This window comes from Rhinatrema bivittatum, chromosome 6 (genome assembly GCF_901001135.1).
Source record: "Rhinatrema bivittatum chromosome 6, aRhiBiv1.1, whole genome shotgun sequence".
NCBI lineage: Eukaryota > Metazoa > Chordata > Amphibia > Gymnophiona > Rhinatrematidae > Rhinatrema > Rhinatrema bivittatum.
The window spans coordinates 320,497,064-320,515,516 of record NC_042620.1 but is presented as its reverse complement, the minus strand read 5'-3'; the positions used below and the strand labels follow the sequence as shown (position 1 = coordinate 320,515,516).

The 18,453-nt window shown below is 43.3% G+C and overlaps 1 protein-coding gene across 1 annotated transcript in view; it reads left to right on the top strand.

Annotated features, from left to right (window-relative positions):
* The window catches only part of RADX (RPA1 related single stranded DNA binding protein, X-linked), a 239,279-nt gene that overhangs the window by 219,498 nt on the left and 1,328 nt on the right, over positions 1 to 18,453 (top strand). The window contains 1 exon segment of the mRNA XM_029607574.1: positions 15,516 to 15,689. Within this exon segment, the coding sequence (XP_029463434.1) occupies positions 15,516 to 15,689 (174 nt within the window).

Sequence of the window (18,453 nt, the reverse complement as noted above, 5' to 3'; positions counted from 1 at the left end):
AAGATGAAAAATGTAGTGACTTGAGACCAGAAGGCATATAACATGGCAAATAATTAACAAGTAAGATAAGAGTACTAACATTTCAAAAGGCAAGATTATAGTCTCATCACACAATGTCATACCAAGTTCTTCCTTAAAGGCAAATAATAAGCCACCATCACACTTGTTTATACAGTGTTTTACAAACAGCTGAAAACAAGGTGGTCAATTCTGGTTAATCAGTACAGCATCCTCTTCCAAGAGCTAAGTTTCGGTGATACATTAAAAAATCAGGTGTATGAGATCTCAAAATGGTAAAAAAAACAGGGATCTTTTTTCTAATGGCTTGGCATTAACTAACATAATCTTCTTCCGTATCACTTTACTAATACCATAAGTGACATCTAATGGAACAGGAAGTAAACAATAATGATTATAGTACCTCATATGATGTTTCCAGTGGCCTAATTTCCCATACCTACCATGGCTAGCAATAACAGGTATAAGCCTTAGGGGGAACAAATCAGAGTAAGCACCAAGATCCATTAAACAAAGATAAAACACCAAAGAGAGAACACATGCATCATAGGTTTTAAGAATCATGTTGAGCACACTAATTCACACATGGCGTGCACAAAGGAGCAGCTCCTTCATGTGGTCCTTTAACTCCCACCAGGACTGACGTTACCAGGAGAGTGGGTCTTATCACTTTAGACCAGGGAACTGGCTACTGAAGGAAATGTGCAGCAGCAAATGGAAAGGTGTTGCCACTGGTAGGGGTATTTTTCACGGGGACAGACCAGCAGGTAGGAAGGGAGTGCAAGCTGTAAATGATGAATGTCTCTGGCTTCATCCGTGATTCTTTAACCTTGCTGGGATTGATATCACAGGGTGGGGGTGGGTGGGTCATATCACTTTAGACTGGAGGAGCCTTGTGCAGGAGGAAGCACGTTTCACAGCAGAAGCAGATGGAAAATGGCTGCTTCTGAAAGGGTATTCTCCATTGGACCAGTCCAGCACTTTAATGTTTCATTTTATTTCATTTAATAAAGTTTATTAATCGCTTCGCACAAAAAGGCTGAAGCGATGTACAATAAAACATGCATAAAAATAATGATATATACATTTAACAAATAAAGCACAAACATATATAAAATACATCCATTAAGTGACAGAGATATTACGTTGTATATTGACATTTTGCCTACACATGCATAAAAATAAGAATATGTAGATATAAGAAATAAAGCACAGATAACTCATTATTTTGGATAATCTGTCATTATTTTGGATAACAGCAGGATTATACTGTTTAGCCAAGTAAAACTGGTAGTAGGATTTTATGCACATATTTTATTTCTTTAAAATAAGAAGATAAGATTTGCCATACTGTGTCAGACCAAAGGTCCATCAAGCCCAGTATCCTGTTTCCAACAGTGGCCAATCCAAGTCACAAGTACCTGGCAGGATCCCAAGGGGTAGACAGATTCCAAGAATAAGCAGTGGATTTCTGCAACTCTACCTTAATAATGGTTTATTCCTCCGGGAACTTGTCCAAACCTTTTTTTTTTAAACACATCTACACTAATAGTTTTCACTACATCCTCTTGCAACGAATTCCAGAGCTTAATTATGCGTTGAGTAAAAAAATATTTTCTCTTATTAGTTTTAAATGTATTACCTAGGAACTTCATTGTGTGTTCCCTCGAAAGAATAAACAATTGATTAATGTTTAATTGTTTCATTCTATTCATTTTATAGATCTTTATCATATCTCCCCTGAGTCGTCTCTTCTACAAGCTGAAGAGTCCTAACCTCTTTAGCCTTTCTTCATAGGGAAATCATTCTATCCCATTTATCATTTTTGGAAACCTTCCCTGTACCTTTTCTAATTCTGATACATCTTTTTTGAGATGTGATGACCAGAACTGCACATGATACTCAAGATGTCATACCATGGAGCGATACAGAGGCATTATGATATTCTCTGTTTTATTCTTCGTTCAGTCATCAGCTCTTGGCAGTTTAGAGTAATAATGTATATAAACAGTAAAAGCAAAATGTATTAAAATTAATTATAAATTATACATCACTATAAAATAATAATGGTGTACAATATGCAAACGGTACACACACAGCTACAAATTGAAGAGCTAGAATACATTGTAAAAGCTTGTTAATACACAGTTTAAAAAACCCCCAAAAACAAAATGTATGTTTGCTGGCTTGCATGAGCCTGCTCACTCACCCCAACGCCGAAGCACAGCAGGCATCATCACGCAGCTGGACACCACTGCTCTTGCAGCCTCTTGACGCACCATTGTCCTCTCCCTGTTGCTTCCTAGGTGCGCTGGCACTTAAAGGCCCCATGGCGGGAAACCAACTCTCCAGTGCTTCCTGATGACATCACATGGCCAGGTATTTAAACTTCTGCCATGCAACACCTCAGCAATGGGTTGTCTACCTCCTGGTAGTGTGTGTTGCTGCTTCGAACTGTGTCTTCAGCCTCGTCCAACCTTCCATGTCGTCAGTCTTGTCCGGCCTTCCATGTCTTTAGCCTTGCCTTGCCCTCTGACGGGATAGAAGGTAAGGTTGTCATTTTCGGATGATACTAAGATCTGCAATAGAGTGGACATGCCGGAAGGAGTGGAGAGAATGAGACAGGATTTAAGGAAGCTGGAAGAGTGGTTGAAGATATGGCAGCTGAGATTCAATGCCAAGAAGTGCAGAGTCGTACATGTGGGATGTGGAAATCCGAAAGAACTGTATTTGATGGGGGGTGATGGGTTGATGTGCATGGAGCAGGAGAGAGACCTTGGGGTGATAGTGTCTAACGATCTAAAGTCGCCGAAACAATGTGACAAGACGATAGCTAAAGCCAGAAGAATGCTGGGCTGCATAGAGAGAGGAATATCTAATAAGAGAAAGGAAGTGATGATCCCCTTGTACAGGGCCTTGGTGAGGCCTCACCTGGAGTATTGTGTTCAGTTCTAGAGACTGTATCTCCAAAGGGACAGGATGGAGGCGGACCAGAGAAGGGTGACCAAAAAGGTGAATGGTCTTCATAAAATGACTTATGAGGAGAGATTGAAGAACCTAAATATGTATACCCTGGAGGAGAAGAGGAGCAGGGGTAATATGATACAGACTTTCAGATACTTGAAAGATTTTAATGATCCATGGTCAACAACAAACCTTTTCCGTTGGAAAAAAATCAGTAGAACTAGGGGTAACGACTTAAAGCTCCATGGAGGAAGACTCAGAACCAATGTCAGGAAGTATTTCTTCATGGAGAGGGTGGTGGATGCCTGGAATGCCCTCCTGGAAGAAGTGGTGAAGACTAAAACTGTAAAGGATTTCAAAGGGGCATGGGATAAACACTATGGATCCATAAAGGCTAGATGATGGAAATAAAGAGAAGAGGCATGGGGGTGGATTATTGGAGTGGAGACTACTACCTGGTGATTACTACCCTTACTCAATAAGCCTTCGCAAGGTTAATGCAACTCCAACATTGCTCTCTCCTTCCACAGCAAGGGTAAATGTGGAAAAGAGGATTTGCATTCAGACAACAACAACCAAAGACTGAACTTCACAATCTGGATAAACAAATAAGCGTGGGGGTAGCTTGCTTATTATGGCTGTTACTACCCTAAACCAATTAAGCCTGATGCATCACATTGAATGTGTATACAGCATTGCTCTCTGCTTCAACGGCAGGGAGAAATGTGGAAAAGAGGATTTGCATTCAGACAACAACAACCAAGGACTGAATTTCACAATCGGGGTAAACAAATAAGCATGGGGGTAGCTTGCTTATTACGGCTGTTACTACCCTAAACCAAATAAGCCTGATACATCACTTTGAATGCATATATAGCATTGCTCTCTGCTTCAACGGCAGGGGGAAATGTGGAAAACAGGATTTACGTTAGACAACATCCAACAAAGCAATGATCTGTGCAGTCTGGGTAAACAAGCATCGGGGTAACTTGCTTGATGCGGCGGTTACTACCCATAGCCATTAAGCCTTATGCTCACCTTTGATACAACTCCAACATTACTCTGCATCAATGGCAGGGGATGGCAGGAAACTTGAATCAAACAAGGGCCCTGAAATTGGTGGTTGGTGAAACAGGTATCTATGGGAAAATAAGTGTGGGAGCTTGCTGGGCAGACTGGATGGGCCAATTGCTCTTTTTCTGCCGTCATTTCTATGTTATATATGTTTCTATGTCTTGAGACTCATCCATTCTTCCATTACTTCAGCCTTGCCTTGCCTCCTGTGGACTGACTCCTTAATACAATAGTACCAAAATATTTTCTGGATAAAACAATTAACTTGTACAGGGTCCTGCATTCCTCCTTGCCACCTGGTAGTCTATCAAGACTTTCAATAGCTACTGTTACTTACCGAGCAACCCACCATTACCATGCGAGGCTCAGAGGTTTGCCGGTCATTGCAGAGTATTTCTCATGTAGGTTCTTAGAGGTCTTACAAATAACCCCTCTCCTCTGTTGAAGATATTTGGAATAATCTAAATCCATTCTTTTGTGTTTTCTATTTCAGGAGTTGTATTTGGAGTCTGAGAGAGGCACTGAAGGATGTTCTATTATTATCTTTAGTTTTCTGATTTCTTTTTAGTGAATAAATTGCGTTTCTTCAGCTGAGTGTATCTGTGGTTTATTGTAATTCTTTTACATCCTTACTGCCCAGTGTCCATTTGAGAGATGCCCTGGACTTCAATGTCCATGAGGGGCCGCATCGACGGATGCTTAAGTCTGGGGTGTCTCTTAAAGGCGCCAGATTTGGGCCGCCCATCACAGGTTGTTCGGATGCCCAAATCTGGCACCTTTAAGAGACGCCCTGAACTTTGATGTCCCTTATCATCCTTACACACGGTTCTTTGTGCACATGTTTTACGACGTCCATCCCCCGCAGCCATGCCCAGACGTGCATTTTGTGTGGAACTGTTGGCAGCATGCCTCGCGGCCAACTGCTGAATTTTACAGAGGGGGATATATGCCTACTGGCCACCATGGTAGTGGATGACTAAAGGCACCACTTTTCACCCTGGGCATCGGCGGAACCAGGAAAGGGCAGATGTTGCCTGGCTGGTGCTCAGGGTGAAATTCAGTGCCCAAGCCTTTTTCCCAAGAGAAGTGAGTATGGGTGAGACCTAGAGTAGGGTATTAAAGCAGGAAATGTAGCTTGGACCTTATAGCAGATTTTCAATACTGACACAAAAACGCTAAAAATAGCTTGAATTGTGGAATGGGTGGGAGGTGCAGGCCCTGCATCATTTTCTTAATATAGTAATGTTTGCATTTTTAATTCCTGCCGTCAAGTGGAGGCATTGAAAAAGAGGGCCAGGCGTCTAAGATAGGAGGAGAAGGAGGAGTGGTTCCTGGCCCTCCGTGCCAGATGTGGGCAGTCGGATGGTGAGTATATTAAGAATCACAGCCAATTATTCAACCCCAAAAATTGAGAAAATAGCAATTGATGGTTGCATTAGTCCATTACCTGCTCTTTACTCCATAAAAATCTTATTTGGTTTTGTGAGTAGAGATAAGGCTCAACAGAGTGGCATGCCTATAGGAAACAGAATTTGATTTATTTATATGAGTTGTGTAAAATCGATGCATCTTGACCACTACCTTCCTTCCACCCTTCCTTCTGTCTTCCTTTTCCCCAACACTTTGGTATTTATTATTTCAGACACTTCCAGCACTTCAAGCAGAGAGGAGGAGGAGGAAGAAGAGGGCGAACTGCCACCTGTGCCGTCACCGCCACCTCTGCTGTTACCACCACCTCCAACACCACCACGGCCCAAGACACCGCCACCCCTGCCCATTTCCCACTCTGTGTCCCTGCCAGACGAGGAGGGTAGTCAACAGATGCTCCATCTGCGGCCCGCCATCTGCAGGAGCAAGAGGCTGCATCTGAGGATGTGCCTTGTGATGGAGGAAGGCCTTCTTCACTCAAGACACACCTGGATGCTGTGCTCACTCTGCTCGTTCGGCTGGACTGCAGGATGGACACAATGGAAGGGCTTCTGGTGTATGTGGGGGCCAACTTGGCAGAGCTGGTACAAGGCCAGCAGCAGGTGATTGAGCTTCTGTCTATAGCAAGAGCTCAATCGCTCATGGCCCTGCCCCAGCCAAGTGGGCCTCCTCCAGTGACGCTCCTCCTCATCCCCCAAGGACATAAATGCAATCCCTGCCCTCCATCCCAACCCCTTCCTTTTTTTTTTTTTTTTTTTTATTATTTTTTGTACATATTTTTATATATATTAGTAAATAATTATAAACATTTCAAAATGTGTTGCTTATCTTGTTGGCTCTCCAACTATTATGACCAGCAATAACCTCCATTGCTGTCCCTGTAATGTGCAGGGGCAAAAATACGATGGAGAAGGTAGGGGGAGAGGACAATGACAATGGTCATGCCAAGGTCAGGTGGGGATTGGGAAGGGAGGTAGATGAAGATACCAGGTGAGAGGCAAGATAATGAGGATGGCAATGATGTCTGGGGTTGGGGGAAGAGGGAAGAAAGTGATAATGGGAAAGGGGACCTTCTGCTACAATAAAGTGGCTCCTTGATAGGTTATGCCACTATCTCCTGTGTTTTTCTTCACAGGCTTCCCACGTTTGGGGAAACGCTTGATCCTAGCTGAGTAAATCGTATGAAGGCATAAAACATAACTATAAAACACTGGAATAATGAGAGACATTGCAGCCTGTAAAAACACACAACTATTGTATTGGAAAAAGTAAGAAATAGAAACTGTCACTGTGGGTTAGGTGACCCAAAGGCTTTTGATAAGTCCTGCATGGCCACAACCAGTTGGCCCTGCAGGGAGGTCATATTGGTCAGGAATTCAGCGTTCTCCTGCTGCATTTGCTGGAGAACAGTGTGAACTGCAGTCCACCCCTCGGCAACAGTAATGTTGTGACCCTGCTGCCGTGCAATCAGGTCAGTCACCATATTGTTGGCCAGCTCATCCAGTCAAATGATAGGCATGCCAATCACTTTCTTCTGCTGCTCTACTGGAGACCCTGTAGTCTCCACCAACTGTGTTGGGTGGCCTCCTGCAGGGTTAGTGTCCACTCTTCCTCGCACTGGTTCTCCTCGACCAATTGGCTCTCAGTGGGAGGGTGCTTATCAGAAATGTCCAGGAACATGAATTGAGGTGTGGAAGGAAAGTCTGAATCTCCTTCCACATTCTGAGTGGTCACGTTGTTCGATGGTCGCCCTGAGTCACACCCATCGGGTGCGGACACTCCATCCACCGCCTCTGGGCGCAGAGTTCACAGGATCAGCTCCTCCAGGGGAGTCAGTGTCAGAGTGCAAGCAGGTCCACAACCTGTCCTTTTTCATGAAGCCACAATTTTGCCTGCCTTCTCTTTAACCTCCATGCGGGTGTCACACCAGCGGTGCTGAATTTGCTTCACATCCCATGTCTTGACCCCCTTGACCTCTCGTGCAATCAGCGCCCAGATTTGCTTCTTGGTCAATGCAGAAGATTTGGATTTGAAGAGCACCCTGTAGTTCTCACAGAAGCTCCGACACAGCTGCTCCTTCTCGGCATCAGAGAAGCACACATCACAAACACGCTTCAGTGGATGTTGAAGACCACTGGGGCCTGCCTGCTCTTCCTGTGCAGCCGCCTATCTATCCTCCTGAGGCAACTTTCTTTTTCATCCATTGAGCTGTCCGTCCACTTGGCCATCAGCATTGTGACCATTGTTCTCCATTTCACTTGCTGCTAAAACAGAGACAGGGAACAAAAGTAATTTACACCTGTTATTGGCAGTTTCAAAAAGAGCATGATACATGAGAAAACAGGACAGATAGTCTGTTTTTCTATCTATCATAAGAACAACAAAGCCACAGGCCTCCCAGAGAGCCTAGACAGAGAGAAAAAGGCCTCCCAGACAGCATGAACAGATAAGAAAAAGGGACTCATAAGAACATAAGACAGGCAATCATGGAATTACAATGGCTTCCCTGGAAGCAGGAAAAAAGTGGGCTTTAATGGAGCCAAAGTCCAGCCTTTCGGGATACATGAATTGGGCATCCTTTACAAAAAAAAGGCTTGTTTACAGATGATCAATTTTTATACGCCTGTAGGGTCCTTTAACGGACCCTACAGGCCAACACACAAGGCCTGGGCCTGAAATCGACATCCAAGACTTGGGCATCGCTAAAGCGATTGCTGGGGGCTGGAATGCAAGGACGCTCAAAAAGTTGGATAAGAATGTTAGCGCCCAGAGGCTGACTGTCTACCATTCATATGTTAAAGTGGACATCCAGGAATTGCACGTTGATTACAAAAAAAAAATTTGTGGATGCTTTCTACCGATCAACGTCCAAGAATTGAGCGTTGATAACAGTTTCAAGGATGTCCAATTGCTCCTCCATGCCGACAAAAGGTAAAATATAACATGAAAAAAAAAATGAATAAGTCTGCGGACATACAAATAAGCAGAAAGCAACCACCTCTTACCTTTGGAAAATGAAGAAATTAAAGCAAAAATCGCAGGAATTCAAGGCACCAGTTTACACCAGTCTGTGGCAAGTACAGGTCCAATTGAACTCAGCACAAAAGGAAAGTTTGCCTCGCGGCAGCGATTTATATACCCTGCAGATAAGATTATGACACGCATACTGATGTCATACTGGGGGAGCAAAACCATTTTCAAATATTGCATTTTTAGTTAAAATGTTGTTGTAAAACTAATCGGAGAATGTTCTTTTTTACTCAACGCACAATTAAACTCTGGAATTTGTTGCCAGAAGATGTGGTTAGTGCAGTTAGTATAGCTGTGTTTAAAAAAGGATTGGATAAGTTCTTGGAGGAGAAGTCCATTACCTGCTATTAAGTTCTCTTAGAGAATAGCCACTGCCATTAGCAATGGTAACATGGAATAGACTTAGTTGTTGGGTACTTGCCAGGTTCTTATGGCCTGGATTGGCCACTATTAGAAACAGGATGCTGGGCTTGATGGACCCTTGGTCTGACCCAGTATGGCATTTTCTTATGTTCTTATTACAGTTGACAAAAGCCTTTTTGACAAATATTCGCATACATAGATCGCACCTGCGATGCAATACTGGTCGTCCAATGCAATAAAATGTATGGCGCTATGAATGCTCTGTTTTGAACAATGCGTGCCTTTTTCGCACGCTATTCATTTAAATATTGCATCTGGGATAAGACAGAATGTGCCCGCATTCAAAATGCGTGCGTTCCTAATGGACGTATTTTGTTTAAACGTGTTTTATTGCATCGGCCCCCCTGTCTGCAATAATTCTAAAGCATGCCTTCATCACTATATGCAATTATATTATGTAAATGTAACCCCAGTATGCCTATCCTGCATGGGTGGAGCCATAAAAGAATTTGTTATTCTTCAGGGCTGGAACCTATCACCCGCCAGCTCTTTCACATTCCCTCTTACTCCCAAGGCTGGATCCTTTGTGTGTGTGTGGGGGGGGGGAGAGATATACTTCCAGGGCCCAGTGTAATAGAGATGTACTTTTTACACATTCCTTTGTCCTTTGTACTCCCTTGGGGAGGATACTTGTCCTTAAGGTGCATGTAGAGGAGCAGTAGCCTAGTTGAGCAGTGGGCTATGAACCAGGGAAACCAGGATTCAAATCCCGTTGTTGCGCCTTGTGACCTTGGTCAAGTCATTTTCCTTTCCATTGCCTCAGGTAAAAAATTAGTTTGTAAGCCCTATAGGGATAGGGAAATATAATTTTTTGTTGTAACTGACTGAATGTATTTTCTGTGATAGAATTTATGTGATGGACCCTACGGTCAAATCACCAGTAAGACTGGGTAACCCTTGTTTAATCAGTGAGAGTGCAGGTTAGCATGAGGAGGAGGTTACCATTCAAATGCAGCCCTTCCCTTTGAGGAAATACCTTTGATACCTGAAAATAATCCGCTTTGATGTACATTTTGAAGTGTGGAAAAGCGGAATATAAAAATCTAAATAAAATACTCTGGAGTCAATGATTTAGTGTCTAAAATTAGTCTTTACTGTTTAACACCGGTGATGAATGGCACAAAACTCAAACAGCAGCACCACAGAATTCTCTTCTCAATTACTTAGTCTCTTCCCTCAATCTATGCAGGACTTACTTATATCAGGGCCAGGTAAACATCCACTCTCTTGGATTAAGAAAAATGAACTCCCTTATGGGCAGGGTCTTTTAGAATGGTCAAAACCCCTTCCAAAACTGATAAAATTGATAAACGTCTGTGGCACAGAGAGTAAATCTTTCTTTCCCCGGGGTAGTGAAACACTGGATGGGTGTCCCCAGTGATGTTTGCTTTCCTTTACTCATGGTTAGTAGATCTTCAGGATCTCTGTGGTTCTTACATAGTTTTTCTTCTCCCTGGAACCTTGATGGAAGGATCCCCTTGAAACGAGCAGCCTTCTTGCTTCGCACAGGAAGGAAGGGCAGCCAAAACTTCCTCCTGGATCTTCTAACAAAATAGTTTCTTTTCCCCAAAAACTGATGTTAACACCAGAATTTTTCCTTGCAGTGGGTCACCACCATTTCAGGGCAGGTCTTCCCTTCCTTGTATGTCCCAAACCCAGGGTTCCCCAATCCCTGTGCCCAAGAAGGCCCAGATGTCTCACAAGGCTTCTACCACAAAAAATCTCAAATGCCTGAAAATGATCCAGAGGGATATCCTAGCTTTCTAGTGAGTAGACTGGAAGGGAAACCCTCCCGATCCTGGTCAGTATCCCCAAGCTGGGTTAGCCTAGTTCCATTGACTGAGTCTGATAAAACCACAAAGGCAAAAGCTCCTCAACATGTCGTCTCTCTATAAACCTAAAGGGACTGCCTCCTAAACTCTCTCTGAAGAGCTGCTAAATAGACTCTCAGGGGGCCGGCCATTCCAGCCCTCTCAAAAGGAGGGGCTGCATTTGAATGGTAACCTCCCCCTCATGCTAACCTGTGCACTCACTGATTAAACAGAAGGGTTACCCAGGTCTTACTGGTGATGTGACTGTAGGGTCCATCACATAAATTCTATCACAGAAAATACATTGTCAGTTACAACAAAAAATGTTATGGTATACGTAATCCAAATAAGGACGATCCAATGACCGATCAGTCCATTTGCCTGTCACGTAGACACTGGGATTAGCGTTCTTGAGTGTAGTTCTTTGTGTGATGTATCAGCTGCTCTTCTGTGTGTGTGTCTGTGTGTCCTGTTTGTAAAGTCCCCTTCTGCTCCTATGTGGAAAGCTGCTGCTATGGGACTTTGGAATGTCACTTCTCAAGAATTGTGGCTGCTATAACAGTTTTCATCATTTCGGCTTTTCCGTTTGTTCTCTATATTTTAGGGTTGCCAAGCATCTGTTGCGAATCAAACTGTTTGGTTGGCATGTGCTGTAGTCAGTTGGTATGAGTCTGGTTTTGCCCTAGGTTGGTGAGGCTGCATAGTTTATTCTACTGCCTTTAGAGACCGGTCTTGTTTTATCAACTGTTATGGGGCTCTAGGTTAAGAATCATGTTACTGAATTTGAAACTGTAGACTAAAAACAAACAAGCTAAGTAAGCTTAGAATTAAATGGTATTTACATAGTTGGGAGAGAAGACCAAAGTTAAAACATAACATTTAGATTGAGGTGAGTTTTAGGGTGTTTTATGAGAATTATTCTGCTTGCTTAGTGCTCAGTTGTGGCACTTGAACTCTGCTCTACATTCTGATCATTTTAAGTCATGGCGCAAACTGCAGCATTTGTTTTCTTTCGTAAAGTTCACTGATATTTAGCAACAGCAGCAGGAGAAAAGTTTGGTATGCCAATCTAAAATTTCAAAGAAGAATATACAAATTAAAAGTTGTTTATCTTTGTGACAGATTCTGCATACTCAGGAGGAGAAAGAAACCCCAAACTATGCTCCAGGGAAGAACAGAAAGGTCAATAGTTATACAAAAGTAAAAAATGGAGGAAAAAGGGCATCACTGGGACAGGAGCTTAGGGAGAGGGAGGGACCGAGCTTTTCTCCCAAGCCAACCACACATGGGAGCATCAGAAAGGAGCTGGGGTCTCAAGGAGGGACTGCTGCAGCTAGAGAACTGCTGGAGAAGAACTAATACTAAGAAAACAAAAACGTGGCTGGAGAAAAACAGCTATTGGAATGAGTTGGCCTTGCTGGGTATGAGCAGAGAAACAGTGAATGCCTGAACAAAAGACTTTGACCTTTTTGATGGCTCCCAAGCAAGCTTGCCTAGGGAGAGCAGATAAGGTAATGGCTTATAGATTGGTCCGGGGGGCTAGAGAGAGAGCACAGAATTCCCCCCTGCACAGAATTGCCAAATTCTGCGCAGAAAATAGCAGAGGAGACCTCAGCATGCCGCAGAGTGTGCAAAGACAAAGGCCCACATGTACCGCGGGATGCGCTTCGCTCGCTCGAAGATGAAGACCCGGGCGCGCGTTTGCGGCGAAGATGGAAGGCCTCCGAGTGCCGCGAACGGAGTGTGCTCCGCTCAAGGCGAAGATGGAAGGCCACCATGTGCTGTGAACGGAGTGTGCTCCGCTCGCGACGAAGGTAAACGCCCCGGTGAGAGAGAACTGTGTGTGTGTGTGTGTGTGTGTGAGTGAGAGAGAGAGAGGAGGGGGTGTAGGGGAGGGGAGGGTGAGAGCAGGGAGAGGGGTGTGGGGGGAAGGTGAGAGAGAGCATGGGAGGTAAGAGGGGGATGCTTGAGTGTGGGTTTCAGAGAGAGGGAGCCTATATTATTTATTTTATTTAAAGAATTTATATACCGGGGTTCCTGTATAGTATACATATCACCCCGGTTTACAAGGAACCATAACTATCGCTAAGGAAACTATATGAGGAGATTGTGAAGGAGTGTGTACGTGTGAGAGAGATTAAGAACATAAGAACATGCCATACTGGGTCAGACCAAGAGTCCATCAAGCCCAGCATCCTGTTTCCAACAGTGGCCAATCCAAGCCACAAGAACCTGGCAAGTACCCAAAAACTAAGTTTATTCCATGTTACCGTTGCTAGTAATAGAAGTGGTTATTATCTAAGTCAACTTAATAACAGGTAATGGACTTCTCATCCAAGAACTTATCCAATCCTTTTTTAAACACAGCTAAAATAGCCTCTTTCACCTTACCTTTTAACCATGCTGGTAATCGTTTTGCCTTCCTTCCACCTTTCTTAATTTGTGGAATACATCTGGACTGCACGTCTAGGATTGCATTTTTAAACGATGTCCATGCCTGTTGAACACTTTTAACCTTTGCAGCTGCACCTTTCATTTTTTTCCTAACTATTTTCCTTATTTTATCAAAGTTTCCCTTTTGAAAATTTTGTGTTAGAGTTGACAGTCGGGCCGATATAGTACAGTGCGCTCTGACAGAGCGCACTGTTAGCCGTCATTTGGACACGTGTTTTGGACGCGCTAGCTTTACCCCTTATTCAGTAAGGGGTAATAGCTCGTCCAAAACGCGCATCCAAACCTCCCCCCCCCCCCGAACCTAATAGCGCCTGCAACATGCAAATGCATGTTGATAGCCCTATTAAGTATACCCAAAGGTAGGCGCTAGTTTCTGCCGGCACCGGGAAACTGCACAGAAAAGCAGTAAAAACTGCTTTTCTGTGCACCCTCCAACTTAATATTATGGCAATATTAAGTCAGAGGTCCCGAAAGTTTGAAAAAGTAAAAAATTAAAAAAAAAAAAAAATTTTAAATGGGCCTGCGGCTGTCGGGTCGAAAACCGGACGCTCAATTTTGCTAGCGTCTGGTTTCCGAGCCCGTGGCTGTCAGGCTCGAGAACCGATGCCAGCAAAGTTGAGCATCGGCTGTCAAACCCGCTGACAGCCGCCGCGTCCGTCAAAAAAGAGGCGCTAGGGACGCGCTAGTGTCCCTAGTGCCTCTTTTTACCACCGGGCCTAATTTAAATAAATTAAGATACTGTATTGCATGCACAGGAGAGTGGCCTGTGCGCGCGCCGGGAGGGCGTTCGCCCGCTCTCCCGCGTTTTTACTGTATCGGCCCGATAGATAGCCTGTGTGAGGATGTATGTGTGAGAGAGAAAGGGAGCTTGTATGGGTGTGTATGCAAGAAAGAGGGCCCTGTATGAGGGGATGTGTGTGTGCGAGAGAGTGAGGGAGCCTGTATGAGGATATGTGTATGTGTATTAGAGAGGGAGCATGTGTGTAAGAGAGGGAGGGACAGAGAGAGCCCGTGTGAGGGGCAGTACTGAGAATGGGGTCAAACTCTGGGACTGGCGATAGAGCGGAAGGAGTTGAGCCTAGAGGTGGAGGGGAGAGATTCTGGTAAGTGGAGGAGTTGGGGCCTGAGAGGGCAAAGTGGCCAGGGGAATAGGGAGAGCAAGTGGAAGGGACACTCTTACAGTGAATTTCTAGGGAAATTCTGCTCAAAATATTTAAAATTCTGCATCTTTATGTAATAACTTTTTTCTGTATTAATTTAAAATGTAATTACTTAAAGACTGTCATGTAGATTGTATTATTTTGACCTATATAAAGTTTGCAGAAGTTAAAGTTTTTGTGCGCAGGATCTTATATTTCTTTGCGCACAATTCCCCCAGGAATAGGTTTCAGGAGGGGTTGTGGACCAGCCAGCTTATCATGAGTTGCTGTATGGCTTTTTGCTGTGCTTGTAACTGTTGCTGTGATGAAAGACTTGCAGCTGGTTCTGTTGTTGCATAGATAGTATTCTGCCCCACATTTCAACAGCTTCTGTATTTCCATGGTGACTTCCTCCCTGTTTCTCTGATATTGTGCATATGGCCAACAGTGTGGCTGCTTCGCTGACTGCCTTTCCATCTCGCCTTGGGTTTCAAAAATCCTACCTGTGCCACTATTTGTAAAGCTCCTCGTCTGTGACTGAGTGTGACCTCCCGACCAACCTCCAAGACTACTGGCAAGCTCCCCCAGCCTTGAGTGATTATGTCTATCAAAAGTGCTGGAGGTTTTTGGCTAGTTACTCCCTGGCTCTCTGCTTGTGCTCTGAGAAGCCCATCAGTTAATCGTTGATTGCCTTCTGCAGTCGGGTCTCACTGGCAGTTAGTTCTCTGGCTGTACCATTCCCTCCTTGGGACTTCAGTCTCTTTCTGCAGCTCCTCTGTCCCTTGAGTAGGTCCAACAGAGTGTGGTTGGTTTGGGAGGAGCTTGATCCTGAACATTCTTTTTTTTTCTCTTTTCATAGAACTTTATTAGCACATCTGTTCTCCTTCCCTGTGGTGTGGTTTCTGGCTTCTTCCTCCTCCTGGATGTACAGATTCTGTCACAATCTTGTTTTAATATGTCATACTAATAGATGTAAATCCATTTAGTAAAATGAGCTAAATGAGGGAACATTGGTTTTGGAGGCGTTTACAGGTTAAGTTAGTTTTTGATTGAAAATATCTTTACTACATATTTGTGGATTTCAATGTAGTAACAAGTAAAGGTTATGACCAATGATGATTCAGTGCTGTTTAAGCTAAGAAATGTTTCTAAAATAATTATTTCTTTTTAACAGGAATAAATCACAAAATTGCAATAGACGTTGCTTATCTGCCTGTGTTTTCTTCTGAAGCGTCTCAGATATTTGGCACCAAATATGTTCACAACGAGTCATTCTTGTCATCTAGTTCTACTTGTCAGCTTAACGAGAATAGTAATACAAGGCTGTCCCAGGAGTTTCCAGGCCCTGGTAAGAACTGAGCTCCTCAGCCTTTAATGTTCATTTTTGGTGAGAGAAAGGGGGTTGGGGTAGAGACATTGCCTCCTGGGTTTGCCAAATGGGAAGTAACCAGGAATCACCAATGTGCAAATGCCTCTTCCGTGCTCCAGAAAACTAGGCCTCCTTGTTTGAGTGAGGCAGGATTGGCTGATGCCGTGCTCAGATAACTTATTGATGACTGAGGATGTGAAACTAAAAACAATTCATTTGCAGTTAGACTGAAATCGGCCCCTCCTTCCTCCCTTTTACTGTTTCCCTTTATTATCCTCTCATCATTTCTCTCCTCACTCCTTCACTGTCTCCTTTTCTCCTTTTTCAGTTTTGAGTAGTAGAGGTCTAAAACTAGCCAGAACTGCATCTTACCTTTAGTAAAGAGACAAATGAAAGGAGAAGAGCATTTTGGTTGATTTTTCTCTGAAGCATTATGGTCCTAGTTTTATTTCAGACAGCCTTTAATCCTACCAATTTTTTTTTTTTTTTTTTTTTACTGTTAGAGCTGTTGATCTTTGGAGAGAGAATATTTATTAACCTGAGGATTGCCTTCTCTAATAGTCATAACTCACCTTCTTCCCACTTGGAAGTTTCCCATTTTTTTATTCAGTCATAAAGTAACAGGGGATGATGTGTTTAAATAGCGTTTGTTTTTTAAGAAGTCCATGAATCAGGTCATCTGACCTATCAATGGGGACCGTATTACAGTGATGATCATTATCATTCCCTGCACGCGCGGCATACGTTGTTAGCCCTGTGAGTTTCCCTGAGTAAGACAAAAAAAAAAAAATCTAAAACCCCTAATGGAACAGGCTGTACACCCCCATCAACTGCTAGAAGGTTTTCAAATTTTAAGCACTTACGGCCGAATTTTTAAATGGCCGTGCGCATAAAAATCGACACTTACACGTGTGGCTGGGCCCTACGTGCGCCGCGCGCATACGGCCTTAAGTGCCAATACGCGCACGTTTGCTGGGCCCCGAAAAAAGGGGGGATGTGGTCTGGGCGAGGTGGAAGGTGGCCAGGACAGCGACCGTTAGCCACTGTCCTGGGGGAAGCATGCACCAGCAGTCGGCCAGCGCACACAAACTACTTCTACTCCAGGGGAGCAGTAAGTAGTAAAACAAAACAACCGTAAGTCGCTGGGTCAGGTTTAGGGGGTGGGGAGGAGATGGGAAGGAGTTTAGGTGGGGGGGGGGTAGGGAAGTTCCCTCCCAGTCTGCTCCTTAATGGGAATTGGGGAAGGCCCGATTGCATCGCTGCATGTAATTTACTAAACCCCCCCCCTCCCCCCCGCACGCACCACCCACGCATGCGGATTTTAAAATTTATTTATTTATGTATTTATTTAACACTTTTTCTATACCGACCTTCATGGTAGGAACCATATCAGGTCGGTTTACATCGAAAAGGGGAAACTATAACAGAAACCATAGTTACAACGGAAGGACAAAGTTACATTCAACAAGGGTAGTAAACTTGGAAGTAAAGACTGCTAGAAAGAAAGGTCTAAAGGAACATAGTGATTAGGATAATAACAACAGTTAAAGCGACAGAGTAAATCTGGCGCGCATGTGCACGCAGCCCACAAATTTCATAACATGCGCGCGCATGTTATAAAATCCATGCGTCCATGTGTGTGCCCTGGGAACTGTGCGCGCATCTTTTGAAATCTACCCCACATTAGGAGTCTTGAATGGTATAAATAATTATTCACAAGAGAAAAGAGGCAAAAATAATATCCATTAATAATATGCAATGTGTAAGGAAATGGTCTGTATCTCAAATACCACAGCACAAGAAATGGAACTTAAAAATAACTTCAAGAGGTTATCATAAATATATGAATAACTAGAACGAGCTGTATGTTAATCTATTTATGGTAATCGTTTAACCACAAGCAGTTTTTTCTTTTTATATTAAAGTGATCAAGTGAGAGAGTGCAAAAATTATATCAGATGTGTTGGTCTGTGTTTTGCATAAAGCTGCAAGGGGAGCTCTTCAAAAGAGGACCTTGTTGACAGAGATACCATGTTCTTAAAAAAACAATATACTATGCAAATCCTCTCAAGGTTATCATCAGTCATCCAGCTCTCACAGAGCACCTTCTGCGTTAGGGAGAAAAACAGCAAAATATTTTTAAATGATTGCCAAAATGTGCATGACTAGAGAGCCACTGAATCGCAGCCTACATTGCATGTTAGCCATACCCAATCAATTTGACACAGAGTACAAAAGCAAAATATATCTAATGAAGGTGGCTTAATATGGAGAGAGGGAATATCCAATGTAACCGAAAGAATGCTCTCATCACACGTGAACATTTTCTTAGAATCCCTAACAGGATGGAAAAGCTGGTATAAATGATTTCAGAACTTTATCAATACAGACAGAGAGATTCAGAACAGATCCCAGTCCTGAAATAACAGGATGTCCAGGTGGGAACCTTAGGAAGTATGTATAGAGCAGGCACCTTTGCTGTTCTTACATACAAAATTTCAAATTTGTTTGTTAAAAACCTGGCTCTATCCCAGTAACTAACTAATTGAGGCACAGAGCTATCAGATAGTTTCCTATAATAATTGATATTCATTTATTTAGGCATTCTATATAGCGTCCCATGTATAGATCACAACGGTTTACAAAGTAACATTCATAGTTATAACGTTACAAACATAATGATTGGTTACAGAGGTGGTAGTTTTATCACCTGAAATTTTCTAGTACATATTAATGATTGAGC